Source organism: Schistocerca americana, chromosome 6, assembly GCF_021461395.2.
Source record: "Schistocerca americana isolate TAMUIC-IGC-003095 chromosome 6, iqSchAmer2.1, whole genome shotgun sequence".
NCBI lineage: Eukaryota > Metazoa > Arthropoda > Insecta > Orthoptera > Acrididae > Schistocerca > Schistocerca americana.
In genome coordinates, this window is record NC_060124.1 from 211,711,133 (window position 1) to 211,734,188 (window position 23,056).

The 23,056-nt window shown below is 44.3% G+C and overlaps 1 protein-coding gene across 1 annotated transcript in view; it reads right to left on the reverse strand.

The window, feature by feature from the left end:
• LOC124620055 (neural Wiskott-Aldrich syndrome protein-like) overlaps positions 1–1,202 on the reverse strand; it is a 36,582-nt gene extending 35,380 nt beyond the window's left edge. The window contains exon 1 of the mRNA XM_047146722.1: positions 1,191–1,202. Within this exon, the coding sequence (XP_047002678.1) occupies positions 1,191–1,202 (12 nt within the window). The remainder of the gene's footprint in view (positions 1–1,190) is intronic.
• Between the last annotated feature and the right edge of the window lie 21,854 nt (positions 1,203–23,056).

Genomic DNA, 23,056 nt, shown 5'->3' on the forward strand with positions numbered 1-23,056 from the left:
GAACGTTTGTGAAAATAATGTTCTGCTCCAAAATATTCCTCCAAATTCGACAACAGAAATGAGCAATACGTCGTACGAATCTGTGGTGATGGATAAAGCTCCAACAATCCAGAGGAGGTGAGCAGATATTTTGCTCTGGGTACAAGAAAATGTTCCATGGTATAAAGTTGCACGTAGCATGTATAAGACAACGTTAATGGACCTTGTAGTGCTGTACAAGCCAAAACCTCGACGCCATCTGGTCGACGACATGGTTAACGCTAAAGTGCATAATTTAATCAGACTACCTCCGTATCATGCCCGATTGGGATCATATGGATATAGATGAAAAGCAATGTGGCAATAAACAACAAGAAGTTTACACTCACTGGGGTTGAAATGCTGACAGAATCTGGCATTGCAAGTGTTCACCATAGAACTAGTTTCGAGTTGTCAGACATACCAAGAAGATAGTTGAGGAGACACGGATTCATGAAGAACTGTGTCGAGTTTTGAGGAATACGTAGCTTCTCTTGTTGTCATATTAAAATCTACTTCTTTGGTCAGATCACAGCAGAGTTTAGAAGTATTCATTTCACTAGCAGTGTAATGTAATTAAAATTGCGACAAAATCCTGAACCAGCATATTATTAAACTAGGAACTGATGGCAAAACAAGTCAGTAGTTTATGAAAAAGCCCATTCTGAGTATAAAAATAATCGTGTACCTTCTTCACTTATACACTTATACAGGGTGGTACATTGATAATGACAGCGCTATGGATGGCCCTCTAGATGGCGCTATCATAGGCCAATTGATAGAAACTGCATTTTCTTAAATAGGTACATATAGTACGTAAATAAATAGGAATGCTTGATTTGGAACATTTGTTTCCCTTTCTGATGGAAGGCTCTGTAACATTCTCACAAATGTAGCAACGTGCTCAATAGCACTGTGTGCAATTCATTACTTAAATTAGGTATGATAATACGATTTTTCTCCCCAGAAGGGCTTCATTGCCGACTCTGCTCCCGCCACTTCCCGCGAAAAGTCACCGCCTCCTCCCCCTCCCGTCATCGTCTCCATAGACACAACCCCTCCTCCTGACACCCATTCCTCAGTCCCCACCCTCTACACCTTTGTCCTGTCCACTCCAGACTCCAAGTTCCTTGATGCCCATACCCTCACCATGGAGGTATGTAAGTATTTACCTGGTGCCCCATCTCCCAACTTATTCCCCGCAGGCACTCAGACCTCATCAAGTCCCCCTCCCCCTCCTTTCATATGGACCAACTCCAACGCATTATGTTTGGCCCCACACATCCCTGACACCCATCTTCTCCTCTTCCTCTCCTCATCAGCCCCAGCCTCCCCACTGCCCCCCGACCTACACTGCCATGATCACCGAGCTCAGCCCAGTGATCACAGAGGATGAGGTGTTGGCAGAACTGAACTCATGTCAGGACCTGGAAATCCGTTCTGCCTGCTGTATCCACAATGCCTCTGGTCCCACCTATCTCATCCAGTCCTTTTTGGAGTCTGCCCCCTCCATCGACCACCTCCTTCCCAGGGTGCCCTGATTTTCCACTGCCACCACCCTGTTGAATCCTCTAAATCCCCTATGCTACTGCTGCCAGTGCTAACGCATGTACAACAATCACCTGTCCCCAACTGCAGAGCCCCCCCCCCCACACACACATCCCCATTCCAAGGCCTCCCACTTTCTCAAAAACTGCCCCAATCTCGCCACCCCTCCTTCCTGTAACACGTGAAATGGCCTCCATCCCACCTACTCCCACAAGTGCAAAGCTAACCCCCTCCTACCACCACTCCTGTCCATCCCATCGATCCCCCTGTCCACCCCAACAACTCCATCCATCCACCCCCCACAGCTGAAGATATCATCTGGTTCCTCACCATAGTCCTCCAAAATATTCAAACTTTCCAGTGCCCCCATACCATCCAACAGATCTCTCTCACCGCCCACTCCATCTTTCACCCGAACAACGTTGCAACTTACTCCGACAAACAAGCCCACTTCTCCTTCACCTGCCTTGACATCCTAGTTCAAGCCTCTTCCTTCCCCTTTCTTCACCCTGCTCTCTTCCCTTCATGTAATGGGTGAGTGTCACATCTTATTCCAGAACATCTGCACCTTCTGCATCAACAAGTACCTACTCATGAACACCCTCTTCCACCACCGGGTCGACACCTTCCTCCTGAACAAAACCTTTCTCCAGCCCTCCCGCACTATCCACACCTCTCCCTACACCCTTCACCACACTGATGCTCCTGGTCCTTGAGCGCAGGGTTGAGTCACCATCGGCTAACTTAAGCACATCCCCATCTGGCCACAACCCCTTCTCAATGACCTCACTGAACACTTTACCCTCAGCATCTTCTTCCCAACCGTCATCATTACCTGCACCACCATCTATGTCTGCTCCACTGCTCCTCTTCCCTGTGACTTCATCTCCCACATTGACCACACAGTCTCCACCTATGTGATTGCCACTGACATGAACACTACCCTGCTGCCCTTCTGCTATGGCATCAGTTCCTCACCACATCCCAAGGTGACCTTGTTCCCCTCTCCCAGCACACCCATCCTGAAAGTAAGACCACCCCTAATGTTGTCACTGTCTCCACCAACCCCCTTGGGCATATCGCTGTTGACATCCACCTCGCCAAACCATAATGTCTGCTCACCACCCCCCTCCAGCTCCCTCTCCAGCTCACCACCCTGCAGTGTATGACTACCCTTATGCCAACTTGGATGCCTACTGGGAATCCATCACCACCCAGGTCGAAAGCCACCCTCTTACCTATCACCATCCCGATAATATCATCCACGCCTCATCCTTCCTTCAGCAGGTCGTTATTAACACTTTGGAGGCCCATGTTCCTACCGCAACCATCCACCCCCACCGTCCCAATCTCCCTCCACCATGGGCTGTCCTCCTCCTCCATGAATCCCACCGCCTCTATCTCTCCTTCCTGCCACGCGTGACAGGGATACACAACAAAGCCACTGGCAAATGCAGAGACACGTCTGGAACCTCATTACAGCTAAGAAACGTCGGGACTGGCGCCAGACCTGTACACAACTCAACGCCACCTTCCCTAACAACTCTTCCAAGTACTGGTCCACATTCCATTGCATTCCTATTCTGCACCTCATTACCCCCATCTCCATAACGACTGCTCCCTTCCCAACACCATCAGTAAGGCCAACCACTTTGCTTCCCAACTTTCTGAGGTCTTCTCCGTACCTGATGAACCCCACTTTGATTATTCTCTTTTCCCAGTGGGGAAAAGAGAATAAGTGGGAACACTTAAATACCTTGGTAACTCCACTTGCTCCTAATCTTGGGACAGTTGCCCCCCCCCCCCCTCTGACATTAACATTCCAATCACAGAACAAGACATTACACTTATCCTCTGATGGAAATGCAACACGGCCCCTGGTCACAACTGTGTCACCTACTACCACCTCAGAGAATACCTCTTCTCCTTCCTGACTGTCCTTGCCAATCTATACAACGTCATCCTCTCTACTGGCTTCTACCCCGACCTGTGGAAGACTTCCCACATCTTTTTATTCCTCAAACTTAACAAATCCCCTTTCTTGCCTCTTCCTATCGTCCCATCTGCCTCACCTCCATCTTCAGTAAGATCTACAAATCCATCCTCTCATCGTATCCATCGCCACCTCAATCACCAACACCTCTTCCCACTTGCCGTGTGTGGCTTCTGACCCTCCTCCTCCACTGAAGACCAACTCCTTAACTTCATCCACATTCTTTCTCTCCAACTTAGCTCTCATTGCTCTGCCATTTTTGTTTCCTTTGATCTCCAAAATTCCTATGGCCATGTATGACATCCTGGTCTCCTCTTTAAACTCCAAATCTATCCCCTGCCTTTTTGTCCATTTGGTAGCTTCCTTCCTCTCACACCATCCTTCCTATGTCACACTCCATGACACCAACTCCCATCTCTTTTATCCCACTGCTGGTGTCCCCTAGGACTCCGTCTTCTCTGCAATCTCTTGTACACCACCAATATGCCCAAGTCATCCCCACCTGTCCACTTTCTCCAATATGCTGATGACACTGTCTTCCTGGCTCTCTATCCTACCCGTCGACAGTCCCAGCGCACCCTCCAAACCCACCTTGGTGTAACCAGTGATTCCTTTATATCATCTCCACCAAAACCCAGGCAATCATCAAAGGGCACACCACTCACTCCTTCCATCTCCATGATTTCTACCTCACCATTTCTGGCCGTCCCATCCAGCTTACCCCCACCCTGATATACCTTGGCCTCACCCTCTACTGTCACCTCAACTGGAACCCTCATCTCCTGACCATCCAGCAGAAAGCTCATTCCCACCTCTGCCTCCTGAAACTCCTGTCTGGCCAGACATGGGGATTGCATCCTTCCACCATCCTCCACACCTACAAATCCTTCATCTGCCCCATCCTCTGTTATGCCAGCGTTGCCTGGATCTACATCCCCCCCCCCCTCGCTTTTATAAGGCTCTCCAAATCCTTGAACGTCACCTGCTCTGCCTTGCCTTCTGCATCTGCCTTCCTTCCTTCCCCAACACAACTCCTCATATAACCTCATCCCCTTCCCCTATCTCCTCCTTTTTCTCCAACATTCTGCATCCTTTACACTGTTAACATTCTGCATCCTTTACACAGTCTGGAAGCTTCATCCCCCCACTGCAAGGTCTCCTCCTTCCTCTCCACCCCCCACCCATTGCCATGCTGTATCCCTCCCTCTCTCCACCTCCACACCCTTCATCTCCTTCATCAGGGCAATGTCCAGAGCCTTCCCCTTCCAGATGTTGAATTTCGCCATGACATCTACCCTTCCTACCATCTATAGCCTGTCCTTGCTCCCCCTCTCCCCAAGGACACCCTTTTACCTCTCCCCTCCTTCTCCCAGAGAGGACTTCCCTCCTTCCCCCTGAGTCCCTTCATCCCATCCTCAGCTGTTTTCTTCTCTCTCTCCCCTCCTTCTCGCCTCCTTTTCCTTTCTCCCTTGCCCCCCCCCCCCCCCAGCAGATCCTCCCAGGTTTTTATTCATTATCAAGTGTGCTGCATTTGTGTTGTGTTTGGTGCCGTTATACAGTGTCATCAAGTGACGTGGTTTTAATTGTGTGCTCGACCTGTATATAGTCCATGATTGTTTATGTGCTTTTTATACTGTGTCCGACTTTTAACTTCTTTTTGCCCCCAGTGTTTTTTAAGTCTGCTGCACATTTCCAGCTGTGTTCTTTTTTATGTCGACTTTTTAACTGCCCCCCTGAGCATGTCCCTGTATTAGTGTGTATTTTAACTTCCATTATCTTCATTTACAGTGATTTTTATGTCCCCCTTTTTGTCCCACTTTTATGTAAGAGTTGGCCTTCTGTATTTGTAAAGCCCTTTGGCTGAAGATGGTTCAAATAGCTCTGAGCACTATGGGACTCAACTTCTCAGGTCATCAGTCCCCTAGAACCTAGAACTACTTAAACCTAACTAACCTAAGGACATCACACATATCCATGCCCGAGGCAGGATTCGAACCTGCGACCGTAGCGGTCGCGCGGATCCAGACTGTAGCGCCTAGAACCGCTCGGCTACCCCGGTGGCTGAAGAGCGGTGGACTGTGCCGCTGCCAGCCCACCCCTGCCCATATGGGGCAGGGGAATGAAATTACAATAAAGAAAGAAAACGCTTTTTCTGTCATAATAATTACGCAGAAGACATAATCTTGTTAAAACGGAACATTTAACAGTCACAGAAAAGGTACATATTGTCTTTATTTTCGGCTATTGTGATACATATACGCAATAAGCTTGTGCTATGTTTGTTGATCGTCATCCTGACAGACAGCATCCAAGTGTCTGGACCTTTCATCGGATAGTTAATATATTTAAAGGAACCGGAAGTGTTCAGCCAAAAAAGCAGATGCAACCAAGAGCTGCAACAGATGAAAATGCCCAAATAAGTATTTAGGGGCAATTGAGGCTAATCCGCACATCAGTAGCAGACAAACTGAGCGGGAATCGGTAATTTCAAAGACGTCCGTTTTGAGAATTCTACATTTCACTCTTGCCAAATTTCTATGCACCAGGAATTGCATGGCGATGATTTTGAACGTCGTGTATATTTTTTTCACTGGGCACAAAATAAATTACGAGACGATAACAGGATTTTCTCAAGAGTCCTACTTAGTGATGATGCGTCATTCACAAACATAGGTAACGTAAACCGGCATAATATGCACTATTGGGCAACGGAAAATCCATGATGGCTGCGACATGTGGAACATCAGCGACCCTGGTGAGTTAACGTATGGTGTGGAATTATGGAAGGACATCTAATTGGCCCTTATTTTATCGATGGTAATCTAAACGCTGCACTGTATGCCGATTTCTCCATTAATGTTTTATAGATTCTACTACAAGATGTTTCAGTTCATGACAGTACGGCTATGTACGTTTAACATGATGGATGTCTGGCACATAGCTCGCGTGCAGTTGAAGCAGTATTAAATAGAATATTTAATGCCAGTTGGATTGGTTGTAGAAGCACCATACTATGGCCCGCACGTTCGCTGGAACTTACATCTCAAGACCAGTTTCTTTGGGAAAAATTGGAAGATATTAGTTATTGTGATCCACCTTCATCGCCTAAACATATGTGTCAGTGCATTGTCAATGCATGTGCGAAAATTACTGAAGGCGATTTACTCGCTGTTGAGAGGAATTCCGTTACCCATATTGCCAAATGCATTGAAATTGAAGGACATCGTTGTGAGCAGTTATTACATTAATGCAGTTATTACGTTTTCTCACACAGTAACAGCATGCGTTCTCATAATTTATGATATTGTCACAAAAGTAAATGTATCATACTGGAACAACAGAAATAAAGTCCAAACGCAGCTCAAAAAAAAAAAAAAAATTAATAAAACTTTCAAATGGCTCTAAGCACTATGGAAGTTAACATCGGAGGTCATCAGTCCCCTAGACTTAGAACTACGTAAACCTAACTAACCTAAAGACATCACACACATCCAGGCCCGGGGCAGGATTCGAATCTGCGACCGTAGCAGCCGCGTGGTTCCGGACTGAAGCGCCTAGAACCGCTCGGCCACCGCGGCCAGCCAAACGTAACTACATTTTGTGTTTTAATATAAAAAACCACATTGTTACAAACTGTTAATCTAAATGGGCGAGACATAAGTGTTGTAATATTACAGCGCTATGTATCACAAAGCGAAATAAATTTTCCAAATCCAACATTCGTATTTATATATTTACTATACGAATACGTCATGCAAATGGGGGTACCTATTTTTAAAAAAAATCAATTTCTATCATTTTGACCTATGGCAGCGGATTCTAGTGGGCCATCCATAGCGCCATCTGTTATCCCCCGTCACCCTCCAACAGATTTGTTCTTATTCTTCGTTTGATGCCAATTTCGTGAAATATTTTGCCCAGCCACTATCAGTGGACCACCCTGTATTGTTACAAAAACCACAGCAGTTCTCGTTTCATCAGCAATCGATGGCCGTCAATGACTATATTATTTGACTGATATAATCTGTAGATGGTTGAATATTGCAGTAGATATGGAAGTTTTGCATATTAATCATATCGTAAAACACTCTCCTTTTCGCGTACTATCATTTGCCAGCATCATGTTTCTATATCTCAGACTGTTTATGAGATACGAGGGATTTATGAATATTTCGTCCTGGAATTTTCAGTGTTGCACGAATTTGTGATGGACCACTTTATACAGGGTGAAGAAAAATTCACACACTCAGACTTCGCAGCACGATTCCTCGCGTACTCGTAATACAAAAATGTCTCCCACAAAATTCCGTCTTGAGCATATTTCCGGCAAGAAGTCGATGTTAAGGACTAGTAATCTGGTAACACTGTAGTCATATGTACGGTAATTACCTCTGTCAGCACCAAGCTGTAGAGCTTTGCAGTTGATGCAGTGGGTAACATTCCGCATTAGGGTAGGATTCTGTGTCGATACGTATTTGTTTTTATTTGCTAAATGTAATCTGCGTGATACGAAATCTGGTGTCTTGATCATCATACAGCGATTACAGTGAGTCTTCTACAAAATATTTGGACTTCCGTACTACGAACGTAGAAATGGAAGAACAATCGTTTCCATTGGGCACCTTTTAAAGAAGCCTGTTGTACGTCGTGGACTGCATCTACTATATCCCAAACTTGTTTTCTGTGTACCATCCCCCAATGGTCCCATAGATTAGCACAAACAATTATTCTCGCCACGTTGAGGTCCATTACATTTTGTTATGGTCTTACGTGAGCAGTAGTTCTGGCAACATGCTTTGCAAATAATTTCGAAACATGTACTATGAAAATGTCGGATACGTTTGGCTTGCGAAACTGTGTGTACCACAGTATTACAAGGTGGAATGAAATTGGCAAACAAAAACAGGTACGCCTCGATCCAGAATCGAATACTCGACCTCGTGTACGCTAACCCAAAACGCCAGCCACTGCACCATCCGCCCAGCGCTCTTCCGAGATGCTGACAGAGGTAGCTATCGTACATGTGATTACAATGTTGCCGGATTTCCAGTCTTTACACTTCATTTACTGCCGGAAATACGTGCAGGACGAAATTTTGTCCGAAACATTTTTGTTTCGCTAGGATGTGAGGAATCGTGCTGGGAAGTGCAAGTGCGCGAATTTGTCTTCACCCTGTATACATTCTACTTTATCGATATAGGAAACGGACAGTTTAAAGAATAATTCAATATGTTATCTACATTTAATATGCAGTGACATATGATCTAACATGCACCAGACGCAAATTCATACCGACGCCTATTTTTCGCTGTAAACTTTAACAATTTCTTGCAGTAGTTTACCTAATACCGAAATATCATAGTTGACGAAGTGAGATTTAAGATGTGCAAGAATCTGAATTTATTACTAAATAGTTTTTGTAAAATCGTTCAAGAAAGATTACACATCGGCCGGTTTGCGCAACTTGTTCACACAATCGAGCGAGTGTGACAGATTCCGCGCGGAGTAGGCCTAGCATTAGCATCACCTGCTGACGCGCTCAGCACGTGCTGACAACTACGCTTCCCTCCACTCGCTCCGTCATAACTGTCAAAAGCTCCAACTAATTTTAAACTACACTATAACCGAATTTGAAATTGCTTATTTCCTGCGTATTTTTTTTTTCATAGTTTTTCAAGTCAGATTCATTGGAATGAATATTTACCACCTTGTAACTCACGATGGACGTAGGAATACGTACCCTACTGGACATTAAACTACCTACATCACGAAGATGACGTGCTACAGACGCGACAGGAAGACGATGCAGTGATATGCAAATGATTAACTTTTCAGAGCATTCACACAAGGTTGGCGCCGGTGGCGACACCTACAACGTGCAGACATGAGGAAAGTTTCCAACCGATTTCTCATACACAAGCAGCAGTTGACCGGCGTTGCCTGGTGAAACGTTGTTGTGATGTCTCGTGTAAGGAGGAGAAATGCGTACCTGCACGTTTCCGGCTTTGATAAAGGTCGGATTGTAGCCTATCGCGATTGCGGTTTATCGTATCGCGACGTTGCTGTTCGCGTTGGTCGAGACCTAATGACTGTTAGCAGAATATGGAATCGGTGGGTTCAGGAGAGTAATACGGAACGCCGTGCTGGATCCCAACGGCCTCGTATCACTAGCAGTCGAGATGACAGGCACCTTATCTGCATAGCTGTAACGGATCAAGCAGCCACGTCGCGATCCCTGAGTCAACAGATGGAGACGTTTGCAAGACAACAACCATCTGCACGAACAGTTCGACGACGTTTGCAGCAGCATGGACTATCATCTCGGAGGCCATGGCTGCGGTTACCCTTGACCCTGCATCACAGACAGGAGCGCCTGCGATGGTGTACTCAACGACGAACCTGGGTGCACGAAAGGCAAAACGTCATTTTTTCGGATGAATCCAGGTTCTGCTTACAGCATCATGATGGTCGCATCCGTGTTTGGCGACATCGCGGTGAACGCACATTGTTGTTGTTGTGGTCTTCAGTCCTGAGACAGGTTTGATGCAGCTTTCCATGCTCCTCTATCCTGTGCAAGCTTCTTCATCTCCCAGTACCTACTGCAGCCTACATCCTTCTGAATTTGCTTAGTGTATTCATCTCTTTGTCTCCCTCTACGATTTTTACGCTCCACGTGGCCCTCCAATATTAAATTGGTGATCCCTCGATGTCTCATAACATGTCCTACCAACCGATCCCTTCTTCTAGTCAAGTTGTGCCACAAGCTCCTCTTCTTCCCAATTCTATTCAGTACCTCCTCATTAGTTATGTGATCTACCCATCTAATCTTCAGCATTCTTCTGTAGCACCACATTTCGAAAGCTTCTATTCTCTTCTTGTCTAAGCTATTTATCGTTCACGTTTCACTTACATACATGGCTACACTCCATACAAATGGTTCAAATGGCTCTGAGCACTATGGGACTTAACAGCTGTGGTCATCAGTCCCCTAGAACTTAGAACTACTTAAACCTAACTAACCTAAGGACATCACACACATCCATGCCCGAGGCAGGATTCGAACCTGCGACCGTAGCAGTCGCGCGGTTCCAGACTGCGCGCCTAGAACCGCAAGACCACCGCGGCCGGCTCCATACAAATACTTTCAGAAACGACTTCCAGACATTTAAATCTACACTCGATGTTAACAAATTTTTCTTCTTCAGAAACGCTTTCCTTGCCATTGCCAGTCTACATCTTATATCCTCTCTACTTCGACCAACATCAGTTATTTTGCTCCCCAAATAGCAAATCTCCTTTACTACTTTAAGTGTCTCCTTTCCTAATTTAATTCCCTCAGCATCACCCGACTTAATTCGACTACTTTCCATTATCCTCGTTTTGCTTTTGTTGATGTTCATCTTATACCCTCGTTTCAAGACACTGTCCATTCCCTGCAACTGCTCTTCATATACATCTACATTTATACTCCGCAAGCCACCCAACGGTGTGTGGCGGAGGGCACTTTACGTGCCACTGTCATTACCTCCCTTTTCTGTTCCAGTCGCGTATGGTTCGCGGGAAGAACGACTGTCTGAAAGCCTCCGTGCGCGCTCGAATCTCTCTAATTTTACATTCGTGATCTCCTCTGGAGGTATAAGTATGGGGAAGCAATATATTCGATACCTCATCCAGAAACGCACCCTCTCGAAACCTGGACAGCAAGCTACACCGCGATGCAGAGCGCCTCTCTTGCAGAGTCTGCCACTTGAGTTTGCTAAACATCTCCGTAACGCTATCACGGTTACCAAATAACCCTGTGACGAAACGCGCCGCTCTTCTTTGGATCTTCTCTATCTCCTCCGTCAACCCGATCTGTTACGGATCCCACACTGATGAGCAATACTCAAGTATCGGTCGAACGAGTGTTTTGTAGGCCACCTCCTTTGTTGATGGACTACATTTTCTAAGGACTCTCCCAATGAGTCTCAACATGTTACCCGCCTTACCAACAATTAATTTTATATGATCATTCCAAATCGTTCCGCACGCATACTCCCAGATATTTTACAGAAGTAACTGCTACCAGTGTTTGTTCCGCTATCATATAATCATACAATAAAGGATCCTTCTTTCTATGTATTCGCAATACATTACATTTGTCTATGTTAAGGGTCAGATGCCACTCCCTGCACCAAGTGCCTATCCGCTGCAGATCTTCCTGCATTTCGCTACAATTTTCTAATGCTGCAACTTCTCTGTATACTACAGCATCATCCGCGAAAAGCCGCATGGAATTTCGGACACTATCTACTAGGTCATTTATATATATTGTGAAAAGCAATGGTCCCATACCACTCCGGCCGGCTGGAGTGGCCGAGCGGTTCTAGGCCCTACAGTCTGGAGCCACGCGACCGCTACGGTCGCTGGTTCGAATCCTGCCTCGGGCATGGATGTGTGTGATGTCCTTACGTTAGTTAGGTCTAAGTAGTTCTAAGTTCTTGTTCTTCTCAGAGCCATTTTATGAACCATAACACTCCCCTGTGGCACGCCAGAGATTACCTTAACGTCTGTAGACGTCTCTCCATTGATAACAACATGCTGTGTTCTGTTTGCTAAAAACTCTTCAATTCAGCCTCACAGCTGCTCTGATATTCCGTAGGCTCTTACTTTGTTTATCAGGCGACAGTGCGGAACTGTATCGAACGCCTTCCGGAAGTCAAGGAAAATAGCATCTGTCTGGGAGCCTGTATCTCATATTTTCTGGGTCTCATGAACAAATAAAGTGAGTTGGGTCTCACACGATCGCTGTTTCCGGAATCCATGTTGATTCCTACAGCGTAGTTTCTGGGTTTCCAAAAACGACATGATACGCGAGCAAAAAACATGTTTTAAAATTCTACAACAGATCGACGTCAGGGATATAGGTCTATAGTTTTGCGCATCTGCTCGACGACCCTTCTTGAAGTGTGCGACTACCTGTGCTCTTTTCCAATCATTTGGAACCTTCCGTTCCTCTAGAGATTTGCGGTACACGGCTGTTAGAAGAGGGGCAAGTTCTTTCGCGTACTCTGTGTAGAATCGAATTGGTATCCCACCAGGTCCAGTGGACTTCCTTCTGTTGAGTGATTCCAGTTGCTTTTCTATTCCTTGGGCACTTATTTCGATGTCAGCCATTTTTCCGTTTGTGCGAGGATTTAGAGAAGGAACTACAGTGCGGTCTTCCTCTGCGAAACAGCTTTGGAAAAAGGTGTTTAGTATTTCAGCTTTACGCGTGTCTTCCTCTGTTTCAATGCCATCATCATCCCGGAGTGTCTGGATATGCTGTTTCGAGCCACTTACTGATTTAACGTAAGACCAGAACTTCCTAGGATTTTCTGTCAAGTCGGTACATGGAATTTTACTTTCGAATTCACTGATCGCTGCACCCATAGCCCTCCTTACGCTAACTTTGACATCGTTTAGCTTCTGTTTGTCTGAGAGGTTTTGGCTGCGTTTAAACTTGGAGTGAAGCTCTCTTAGCCTTCGCAGTAGTTCCCTAACTTTGTTGTTGAACCTCGGTGGGTTTTTCCCGTCCCTCACAGTTTTACTCGGCACGTACCTGTCTAAAACCCATTTTACGATTGCCTTGAACTTTTTCCATAAACACTCAACATTCTCAGTGTCGGAACAGAAATTTACGTTTTGATCTGTTAGGTAATCTGAAATATGTCTTCTATTACTCTTGCTAAACAGATAAACCTTCATCCATTTTTTTATGTTCCTATTAACTTCCATATTCAGATATGCTGCAACGGCCTTATGATCACTGATTCCCTGTTCTGCACTTACAGAGTCGAAAGGTTCGGGTCTGTTTGTTATCAGTAGGTCCAAGATGTTATCTCCACGAGTCGGTTCTCTGTTTAATTGCTCGAGGTAATTTTCGGATAGTGCTCTCAGTATAATGTCACTCGATGCTCTGTTCCTACCACCCGTCCTAAACATCTGAGTGTCCCAGTCTGCATCTGGTAAATTGAATATGCTGAGAAAATTTATGTGAAATGTATTCCAAATTTTCTCTAAGTTGTTCTGCCACTAATGCTGCTGAGTCCAACTATTAACCTAGCTCGGTTGTTGAGTGTAACCTCCACCCATAATAATTCACAGGAACTATCCACTTCACTACAGGATAAACTACTACTAACAGCGACAAACACGCCACCACCGGTTGCATGCAATCTATCCTTTCTAAACACCGTCTGTGCCTTTGAAAAAATTTCGGCAGAATTCATCTCTGGCTTCAGCCAGCTTTCTGTACCTACGATTTCAGCTTCGGTGCTTTCTATCAGCGCTTGAAGTTCCGGTACTTTACCAATGCAGCTTCGACAGTTTGCAATTACAATACCGATTGCTGCTTGGTCCCCGCATGTCCTGACTTTGCCCCGCACCCTTTGAGGCTGTTGCCCTTTCTGTACTTGCCCGAGGCCATCTAACCTAAAAAGAAACGCCCAGTTCACGCCACACGACCCCTGCTACCCGTGTAGCCGCTTGCTGCGTGTAGTGGACTCCTGACCTATCCAGCGGAACCCGAAACCCCACCACCCTATGGCGCAAGTCGAGGAATCTGCAGCCCACACGGTCGCAGAACCGTCTCAGCCTCTGATTCAGACCCTCCACACGGATCTGTACCAAAGGTCCGCAGTCAGTCCTGTCGACGATGCTGCAGATAGTGAGCTCTGCTTTCATCCCGCTAGCGAGACTGGCAGTCTGCACCAAATCAGATAGCCGCCGGAAGCCAGAGAGGATTTCCTCCGATCCATAGCGACACGCATCATTGGTGCCGACATGAGCGACCACCTGCAGGTGGGTGCACCCTGTACCCTTCATGGCATCTGGAAGGACCCTTTCCACATCTGGAATGACTACCCCCGGTATGCACACGGAGTGCACATTGGTTTTCTTCCCCTACCTTGCTGCCATATCCCTAAGGGGCCCATTACGCGCCTGACGTTGGAGCTCCCAACTACCAGTAAGCCCACCCTCTGCGACCGGCCGGATCTTGCAGACTGAGGGGCAACCTCTGGAACAGGACAGGCAGCCACTCCGGCCGAAGATCAGTATCAGCCTGAGACAGAGCCTGAAACCGGTTCAGCAGACAAACTGGAGAGGCCTTCCGTTCAGCCCTCCGGAATGTCTTTCGCCCCCTGCCACACCTCGAGACGATCTCCCACTCTACTACAGGTGAGGGATCAGCCTCAATGTGGGCAGTATCCCGGGCAGCCACAGTCGTAGTCCGATCGGGGGATGCGTGGGACGAGTTGGCCGTCCCCGGCAAACCCCCATCCGGACCCCCACAGGGATGCCCATTGGCAACAGCCTCAAGCTGTGTGACCAAAGCCAACACTGCCTGAAGCTGGGAGCAAAGGGATGCCAACTCAGCCTGCATCCGAACACAGCAGTTGCAGTCCCTATCCATGCTAAAAACTGTTGTGCAAAGAACGTCTGAACTAATCTACAGAGAGCACAAACAGTTCGACACAAAATTTAAATGGTTATTATAATACAAAATTGCCTAATAGATGCAGTAATGCTGCTACTTGCGCACTGCTGACACTGCGTATCCAACGGCGGCAGGGAGGACACTGTCTCTGACAGAATTACGTCATTGGCAAACCTCAAAGTTTTTATTTCTTCTCCATGGATTTTAATACCTACTCCGAACTTTTCTTTTGTTTCCTTTATTGCATACTCAATATACAGATTGAATAACATCGGGGAGAAGCTACAACCCCGTCTCATTCCCTTCCCAACCACTGCTTCCCTTTCATACCCCTCGACTTTTATAACTGCCATCTGCTTTCTGTACAAATTGTAAATAGCCTTTCTCTCTCTGTATTTTACCCCTGCCACCTTCAGAATTTGAAAGAGAGTATTCCATTGAAAGCGTTTATTCGTTATCGCCATACTGGCGTATCACTCGGCCTGATGGTATGGGGTGCCATTGGTTACACGTCTCGGTCACCTCTTCTTCATATTGACGGCACTTTGAACAGTGAACGTTACATTTCAGATGTGTTACGACCCGTGGCTCTACCCTTCATTCGATCCATGGGAAACACTACATTTCACCAGGATAATGCACGACCCCATGTTGCAGGTCCTGTACGGGCCTTTCTGGATACAGAAAATGTTCGACTGCTGCCCTGTACAGCACATTCTCCAGATCTCTTACCAATTGAACACGTCTGGTCAATGGCGGCCCAGCAACTGGCTCGTCACTACTGTTGATGAAATGTGGTATCGTGTTGAACCTGCACGGGCAGCTCTACCTGTTCGCGCCATCCAAGCTCTGTTTGACTCAATGCCCAGACGTATCAAGGCCGTTATTACGGCCAAGGTGGTTGATCTGGGTACTGATTTCTCAGGATCTATGCACCATAATTGTGTGAAAATGTAATCACATGTCACTTCTAGTATATTATATTTGTCCAATGAATACCCGTTCATCATCTGCATTTCTTCTTGCTGTAGCAATTTTAATGGCCAGTGGTGTATAAGGGTGCATTTGATTGCTAGACAGGTTAAAACATTTTGTCACTTAGTAGCTTAATTACATCAGTGGTAGGTGTGAATATTGGCCCAGCGACGGTAGTGACGGTGTGGGAGCCGGCGCGGATGCCGCGGCGGTGTTTGCCGGTGAGCAGTAATGGGGGTGGAGCAGGGCGGACGGCGGGGTAATGGCGGGAGCTGTGGCGCAGGGTGGTGGGGGCAGAGGGGGAGGGGTGGCGCGCGTCGCGATGCCCGGGGCGCGTGCGCAGCCGCCGGCGCCCGCCGCGCCTCGGCCACCCGCCTGCGGGGCGCCGCTAGCTGGCTCCCGCCAGTCTCTGTCCCCTGGCTATGTGCTGCTGCTGCTGCCGCCGCTGCTGCCGCCGCTGACGAGGACGCTACCGACGCTGATAGCGACTTCCCGGGGGACGCCGGCGCCACGCACTGTGCGCGTGAGTCCGCCTTCCTTCCCGCGTGTGCGACCGGCCGCCATCCTACCTGTTGTGTCAGTGCCAAAACAAACGCTCTCTCCCCGAAATATCACCCTCCGACGGCGCCCCAAAATTTTCTGATTTTTCTGCACCCCCTCTTTCCTCCCTCTCCCTCTCAGCGTGCAAATTTCCCCCTCGATCATCCGACGCGAGCAGTTTTTACTTCGGCAACGCCGCCGCCACAACTTTCCTGCTGTCACTCCCATTCGTACTGTAGTGACCCCTTCCACTGTCACATTCCATGAGATACGAGCGGTAACTGTGCTGCAGGTTAAACACGTCGCCTGTCCTCGAGCAACGTATGCAGTGTTAGAAAGTGATCCCGCGAGTGGTTTCGAACATCTGCCCTGCTTCCTATGTCAGTTCGTTCAGCGTCAGTGTAAACAACGAGGGACAGTAGTAGGAGGCGCTTCGCTCTGAATGTCACGCTCTGTCCACGTGGTTTTGTTGCTCCACGCCCATGAGTCCGCATCGGCCGGCTCTTGTGAAACGCGAGTAGTGCTGTTCCGACGATCAGCACACTGTGAAGGATAGGCGGTAGCACATATTTATGATTTTTATTAATAAAACCCGAAATTTTGGTAATGAAATGACGATGTCCGCTCGGGTAGTTGTAACAAGTGTCCTTTCGTTGCCATGAAATACTGATCTCCCACTTTCTTGGAATTTGTGCAGCAAATTTCGAGGTAAGTGCGAAATGTGTGAGCCTTTCCGGTTTTAATGCTGTCAGCTTCAGCAGAGCCTTTTTCACACGCCATATTTCTTGCATTTGATATTACTTGTATACTGAAGCGTTATTATGCTCGTCTTTACCTGCAAACTGACTTCTATTCCTCTATCGTCTCAAACGAATGTTCTTCCATTCAGTTCGTCTAGAAACTCCAAGAATTAGCATTATTCTTTCATTTCTTTCCCTCAGCTCAATAATCTGTACTTTTGAAGCACACGTAGAACAGGTATGTCCTCTTTCTCGCCGCGAAAAAAATTAATTTCTTTTTGTTCATTTGCAAATAACAACAAACAGTGAATAAATAAGTTCAAACATATAATTCATACTTTATTTAAAAAATGTTATTAGGACTGCCAACGGCTTTAAACATTTAACATTTTACTATTATAGCGCGAAATTACAAATTGCAATCGTAGTCTTAAATACCATTGTTATAATGGGCTGCCTCCATTGGAACATAATTAACAAGCCAATAATATTTTAAACACAGTGAAGTTGCCGTTCTTGGTTAATCAGTTTACATATTCTACGCTTTTAACCGTCGTACTGCTTCAAATTCTACTGTCGTGAACAGTTTCAGTCTGTTTTACTGCGATGTCTTCACCTTACTTCAAGTGTTAATAGGGGAATGGTACTACTACTTTGGTAGCAACACCTCTGCTGCGTCTAATATTATTTGTTTTTGGTGTACTGTTTTTGTTTCTCACTCTCACCTACATTCACATATAGGCATGTAACTTATATATAATGTATAATGCCAAACTACACTGAGTGTACTTCGTTGTTCTAGATCCTCACGGGTTTTAAACTTATTTGTCTTTTTTTGCATGAGTCCAATAAAATAAAGTTTGCAAGAAGCAAGCGTTTTCATTTTTTTCCAAAGAAATTACAAATATATCCTCTATTCACATACGAAGACATTCTTAAAATGTCCAGGCATTTATTTTATTTCTTTTTTAATCCAGACAAAGTAGCCGTTAGAATTGCCTATAGCTGATGTTATAGTACGATGTAATCTTTTTATTGAGTAATAGTGAAAAATCTTCATGGTTATGTTTCAAAATTAGATTTACGTATTCTTACCTCTCAGACAATGCACGTGTTGTTATACATAATAATTTATCATCCAACTAAATCCGGTATAATACTGGGAATTATAAAATACTAAGAATTTTATCAGGTTCAGTATTCTGTAATTTCAACTACTTTGGAAAACTTGAAAGCCGATTGCAATAAATTTATTGCCGACGTAATCATCTAGTCCTCAGAAGTGAAGTTTAGGTAACAGCGGAACACTGAATTGTAATTAACTAACACACGTCTTGCCGATGGAGTTGATCGGACATAATGCACTATTTTTAGTCGTTTGATGCTTGTGATTTTGTTTAAAATATAGCATAGTTCGAGTTCATCACCCTCCCCTCAACTATGTGAAAGCTGTGGTGAACTACAAATGCACTAAAATCAAATAAATACGTAGACGGTAACGCCGTGTTTATGTGGCCACTCGCCACTATTGCGATCCGCCCCTGGCAGCGTGGCAACCTGCGACGCATGGCTTCATCAGTCCTTTCACAAAAAGCATGCTCAAAACACTGATCCACGTGCTCAGCGGAAAAACTATTATATCTGTCTTTTATAAAGCACAAATTTGTATGCATATTACAACACCATTTCATTAGATTTTCTGCAGCAGGTCACTAAAAGATATTCTGCGGAGAATTTCAAGTGGGTAAAGATATGATTATACCTGATGTTATGTTCGTAAGAAGAAAGTAAAAGTATATGAACTGAAGTTAATTTGCTAACCGAGAAGCTGACAACTTAATGGATTACACAAGAACATATACCCAGCGAGATGGCGTAGTGCTTAGCACACTGGACTCGCATTCGGGAGGACGACGGTTCAATCCCGCGTCCAGCCATCCTGATTTAGTCTTTCCGTGATTTCCCTAAATCGCTCCAGGCAAATGCCGGGATGGTTCCTTTGAAAAGGCACGACCGACTTCCTTCCTCGTCTTTCCCCAATCCGATGAGACCGATGACCTCTCAGTTTGGTCTCTTCCCCCAACAACCCAACCCCACAAGAACATATACTCGGAAAAGATTATAAATCTTCTAGGACTTTCCACACACTATACGATAATCTGAACTTCCTCAGGATACAGTTTCGCGTTATACAGACACCACTGAAAGAGATCTTCTTAAGGATTTCCATAGTTTTTTTCAGAAATATCATGTTTTCGCGTTCCGTGTGTCAGTGAAGGAACTGATGAACTTCTCGCTTTTTGATTCATATATCAGTAATATATTTTGTTTCTTACGGTGTCATTATGCAGTGAATATTCATTGTCTCGCGTTTCCAGAGGAAAGATAATAATAAGCACGTTTCATAATAGCTCGAGGATAAATTAAGTAACACTTCGTTCTTGAAATGATACAAAATTTAAATCGGGAGCTTTATACATCTTTGTCATGCTGTAACTGAAATATTATATGTTATAATTAGGTTACACATTGAAGTGTTTAAAACTGACACTAGAAAATGTAGAGCAAACTTTCTTATTTAAAATACAGATAAATACTGCAGTAGTGACTACATAAAGCGCAAGAAATGACTGGATGCGGACGCGAATAAATATACAACTGAGACCGCACGAACAAAGTTCAAAACAACGTTACAAGATAGTCGGGACATAAAGGTCATTGGAGTAATGTTCAATCAAAAGATGATTCCAGCAACTCGTCTAAAATTATAAATAATTTTATTGTGTGTATTAATATTTCACTGTCATCTGATGATACCTTAACATGAACAAAATAGGTAAGATGAAATCAAATATTAGTGGAAAAAATGCAATACTTTTGCTTTTTATCCGTGAATTGAAACGTAGCTTGTTTTGATTTATACAACCTATTGTGTAGCAGTTGTTTGCCAATTCTTATCGTGTGCTCGATTACATTCTAACTTGCAGCAACCACACATTTTTGCATTGGAAACCGTTTCTGTATATGGCGATGATTTATAGTATGACGTTTATAGTTCGAGAATTTACGAAACGATTCTTATAGCTGCATGAACATGAATATCTGTTGCAGTCTTGCAGCAGAGCACTTCTGTGGTAATTAAAAATATTTCTTCTATTGCACTGGCTGTAGAGAAACTAGCCCTCAAACCAAAAGTTGGTTTAAACATTACAGCGCTACATGAGGCACGGTTTTCTTTGCTATCCCCTTGAAACACTCTGCCAGGAGAATACACACATCCGGGTAGACAGAGGAAAATTCATAGTAAGTGTAACGTGGAATCCGATCCTCGATCCAGTCTGTTTTCGTCTACACATAGTAAACCACTATCACAGATGGATACCATATAACTGTCAGGTATATTCGAAAAAAGAGTCGAGAAATGTACAACGTAAGTGAGGATACCACTGCATCGCATCTAAAATTATGTTAATTTTTCCAACACCCGAGTTATTTTCGAAAGAAAACGTTATTTTGAATTGGCTTGATATTCATGACTAACTACAATGCTCTAAGAAGTACTCCAAAGATTTTGCAAGAGCTGCTACTTTATAGCAACAATTTTTATGTAATCAAGTACCAATTTTACATTGATCAATTTTACTGTCAACGAATGGTACGTCGTGAAGCTGTACTTATGACTCTAGATTCACATTCGAAGGACTTAGTTTGAAATCCCCGTCCGGCCATCATGTTTCAGGTCTGCAGCGATTTCTATAAATCGCAAATCCCTGGATTTTTCGTTTGAAATGGACATTTGCTTCTTCACCCTTTCCCAATCAGAACTGTGTTCAGTCTCTAATGACCTCTGTCGATGAATCGTTAAACGTCACCGTTATTTTTTAGTATTATGGGAACAACTTGTTGCACTTAGTCAAAAACTCTCTTTATCGACAGTACAATTTCTATTATTTTTAGGATGGAATGTGTCCTTCGTTCTGTTGGTACCAGCGGTCACCACTTTAAAAGTTCATTCGGCTGGCAACGTCTTGGCTGTAGCTGATTTGTAAAATTCTGACATTTCTGCCGTTTATCATTCATTGATATAAATTACACACGTTGGCTTAACTACCATGTTAAATGAACTGTGCTGATTCGATGGTTATGAAAGATGTAGTAATTTCATTAATGAAAGAGCATAACATAATGCTGGTACAAAAGAAGCGTCGTACAGTAAGAAATAGTTCTTTCACAGCTGTTCGCAACAACACTAATGCAATTGTTCTTGTGGTATACAACTCGTTCCGGTATGTTAATGAACATTATTTGCTGCAATTATACCGCTTTTAAAGACTTCCTAGTTTTTCAGTCTATTTGTAATAGTTTTTGAAGCAGTTGGAGGTCTGTTACAATAAGAACGCATATTAGGCTATTATTTAGCACAGTCTGAATTATTATTCGACGGAATATCGGTGTCAGTGTTCCATTTCTAACAGCGCAATCGCAAAAGCGTGGTTAACTTAGCCGCTAATTTCTTGGAGAAACCGTATGTAAGAAATGTAGATAATAGAAATAATATACTCTAAGTATTGTCATTAAAACAAAATGGTTCGGCGAATACACGTTTACATACATAAACAAGAACAGGAAGACTCCTTGCTGTGTACTGTTGCGAAGCGGACGCGTTTAAGTTATTATTGACGTAATTACCTGCAACATTTACATCTTGTGCTTTCATATCATCATATTTGGCTAATGAGGTGGGTAGAGACAGGAGAATATATCGTAAATGTACGTAGCTAGTATATTTGTTTCAAACAGAACGAAGATAATACAATGCTTACCGCAGAGATACAGTGACCTTCCATAAGTTTCACAATCTCAGAGAAGTATAATGTGCTGTTAGATCAACAGTTCTCGCTAGCAATTAGTGGAGTATCATATTCATAAACTAAACGTTTAGTTAAACATGTTTTCATCAACCAAGAAAGGTTTATCGGCTATTCCCAGTTATTATAAAAATCCGATAAACTCACCTATTTAATATTTCGCTCAGTAATTTGTAAGATATTCTCCACTCTTCTACGTGGTCGCCATTCCAGTAAATGAAAAGAAACGTCAACAAACCATATTAAGCGCGTATAATGAATCAGTTCCCCAATTCGTAAATAGTGTACTCATTAAAGTCAGTGTCTCAGATTAGTGAAAGCGCAGCAAATCGATCTACTTAGCGAGTTATTACAGTCTTTCATGTGGCATTTTGTTTTTTATTCAGTGACTAAGATATTCCAAATAAAAGGTATCAACAGAAGCGAAGGAGATGAACTGAAAGTGGGAATTGCTTAAAATAAACGAACGCCTGAATTACAAATCCACGTTCAGTATCATCGAAAGAATTTGAAAATTTCAACAAATTTTAAATCAACTGGTAACATTGAAACGTCTTTTATTACAGTTCGACACTACTGACAGTGTCGTTCAAGCACTGAACCTCTTCTAATCATAGCATTTACAAAAAACCGGTCATTTTCAGTTGTCATACACAGCATAAATTAGTGAACGAAATTGTTTATCAATGTAAAAAAGCGGGGCATTAAACTGTAATGAAAGATATTTCAGTAATTGAATTTCCGCTTCCTTAATAAAAATAGCAAATGCACTCGACTTCTATATCTGTAAAGTACGCTTGCAATTGACGTGAAGAATACATAAATAATAATCTCGTAAGAGCCAGAGAAAAGTCCAATTTGCTATGTGTGTTGTAACTGCAGCTGGCATCTGAAGATGGGACTTTACGATTAGAAA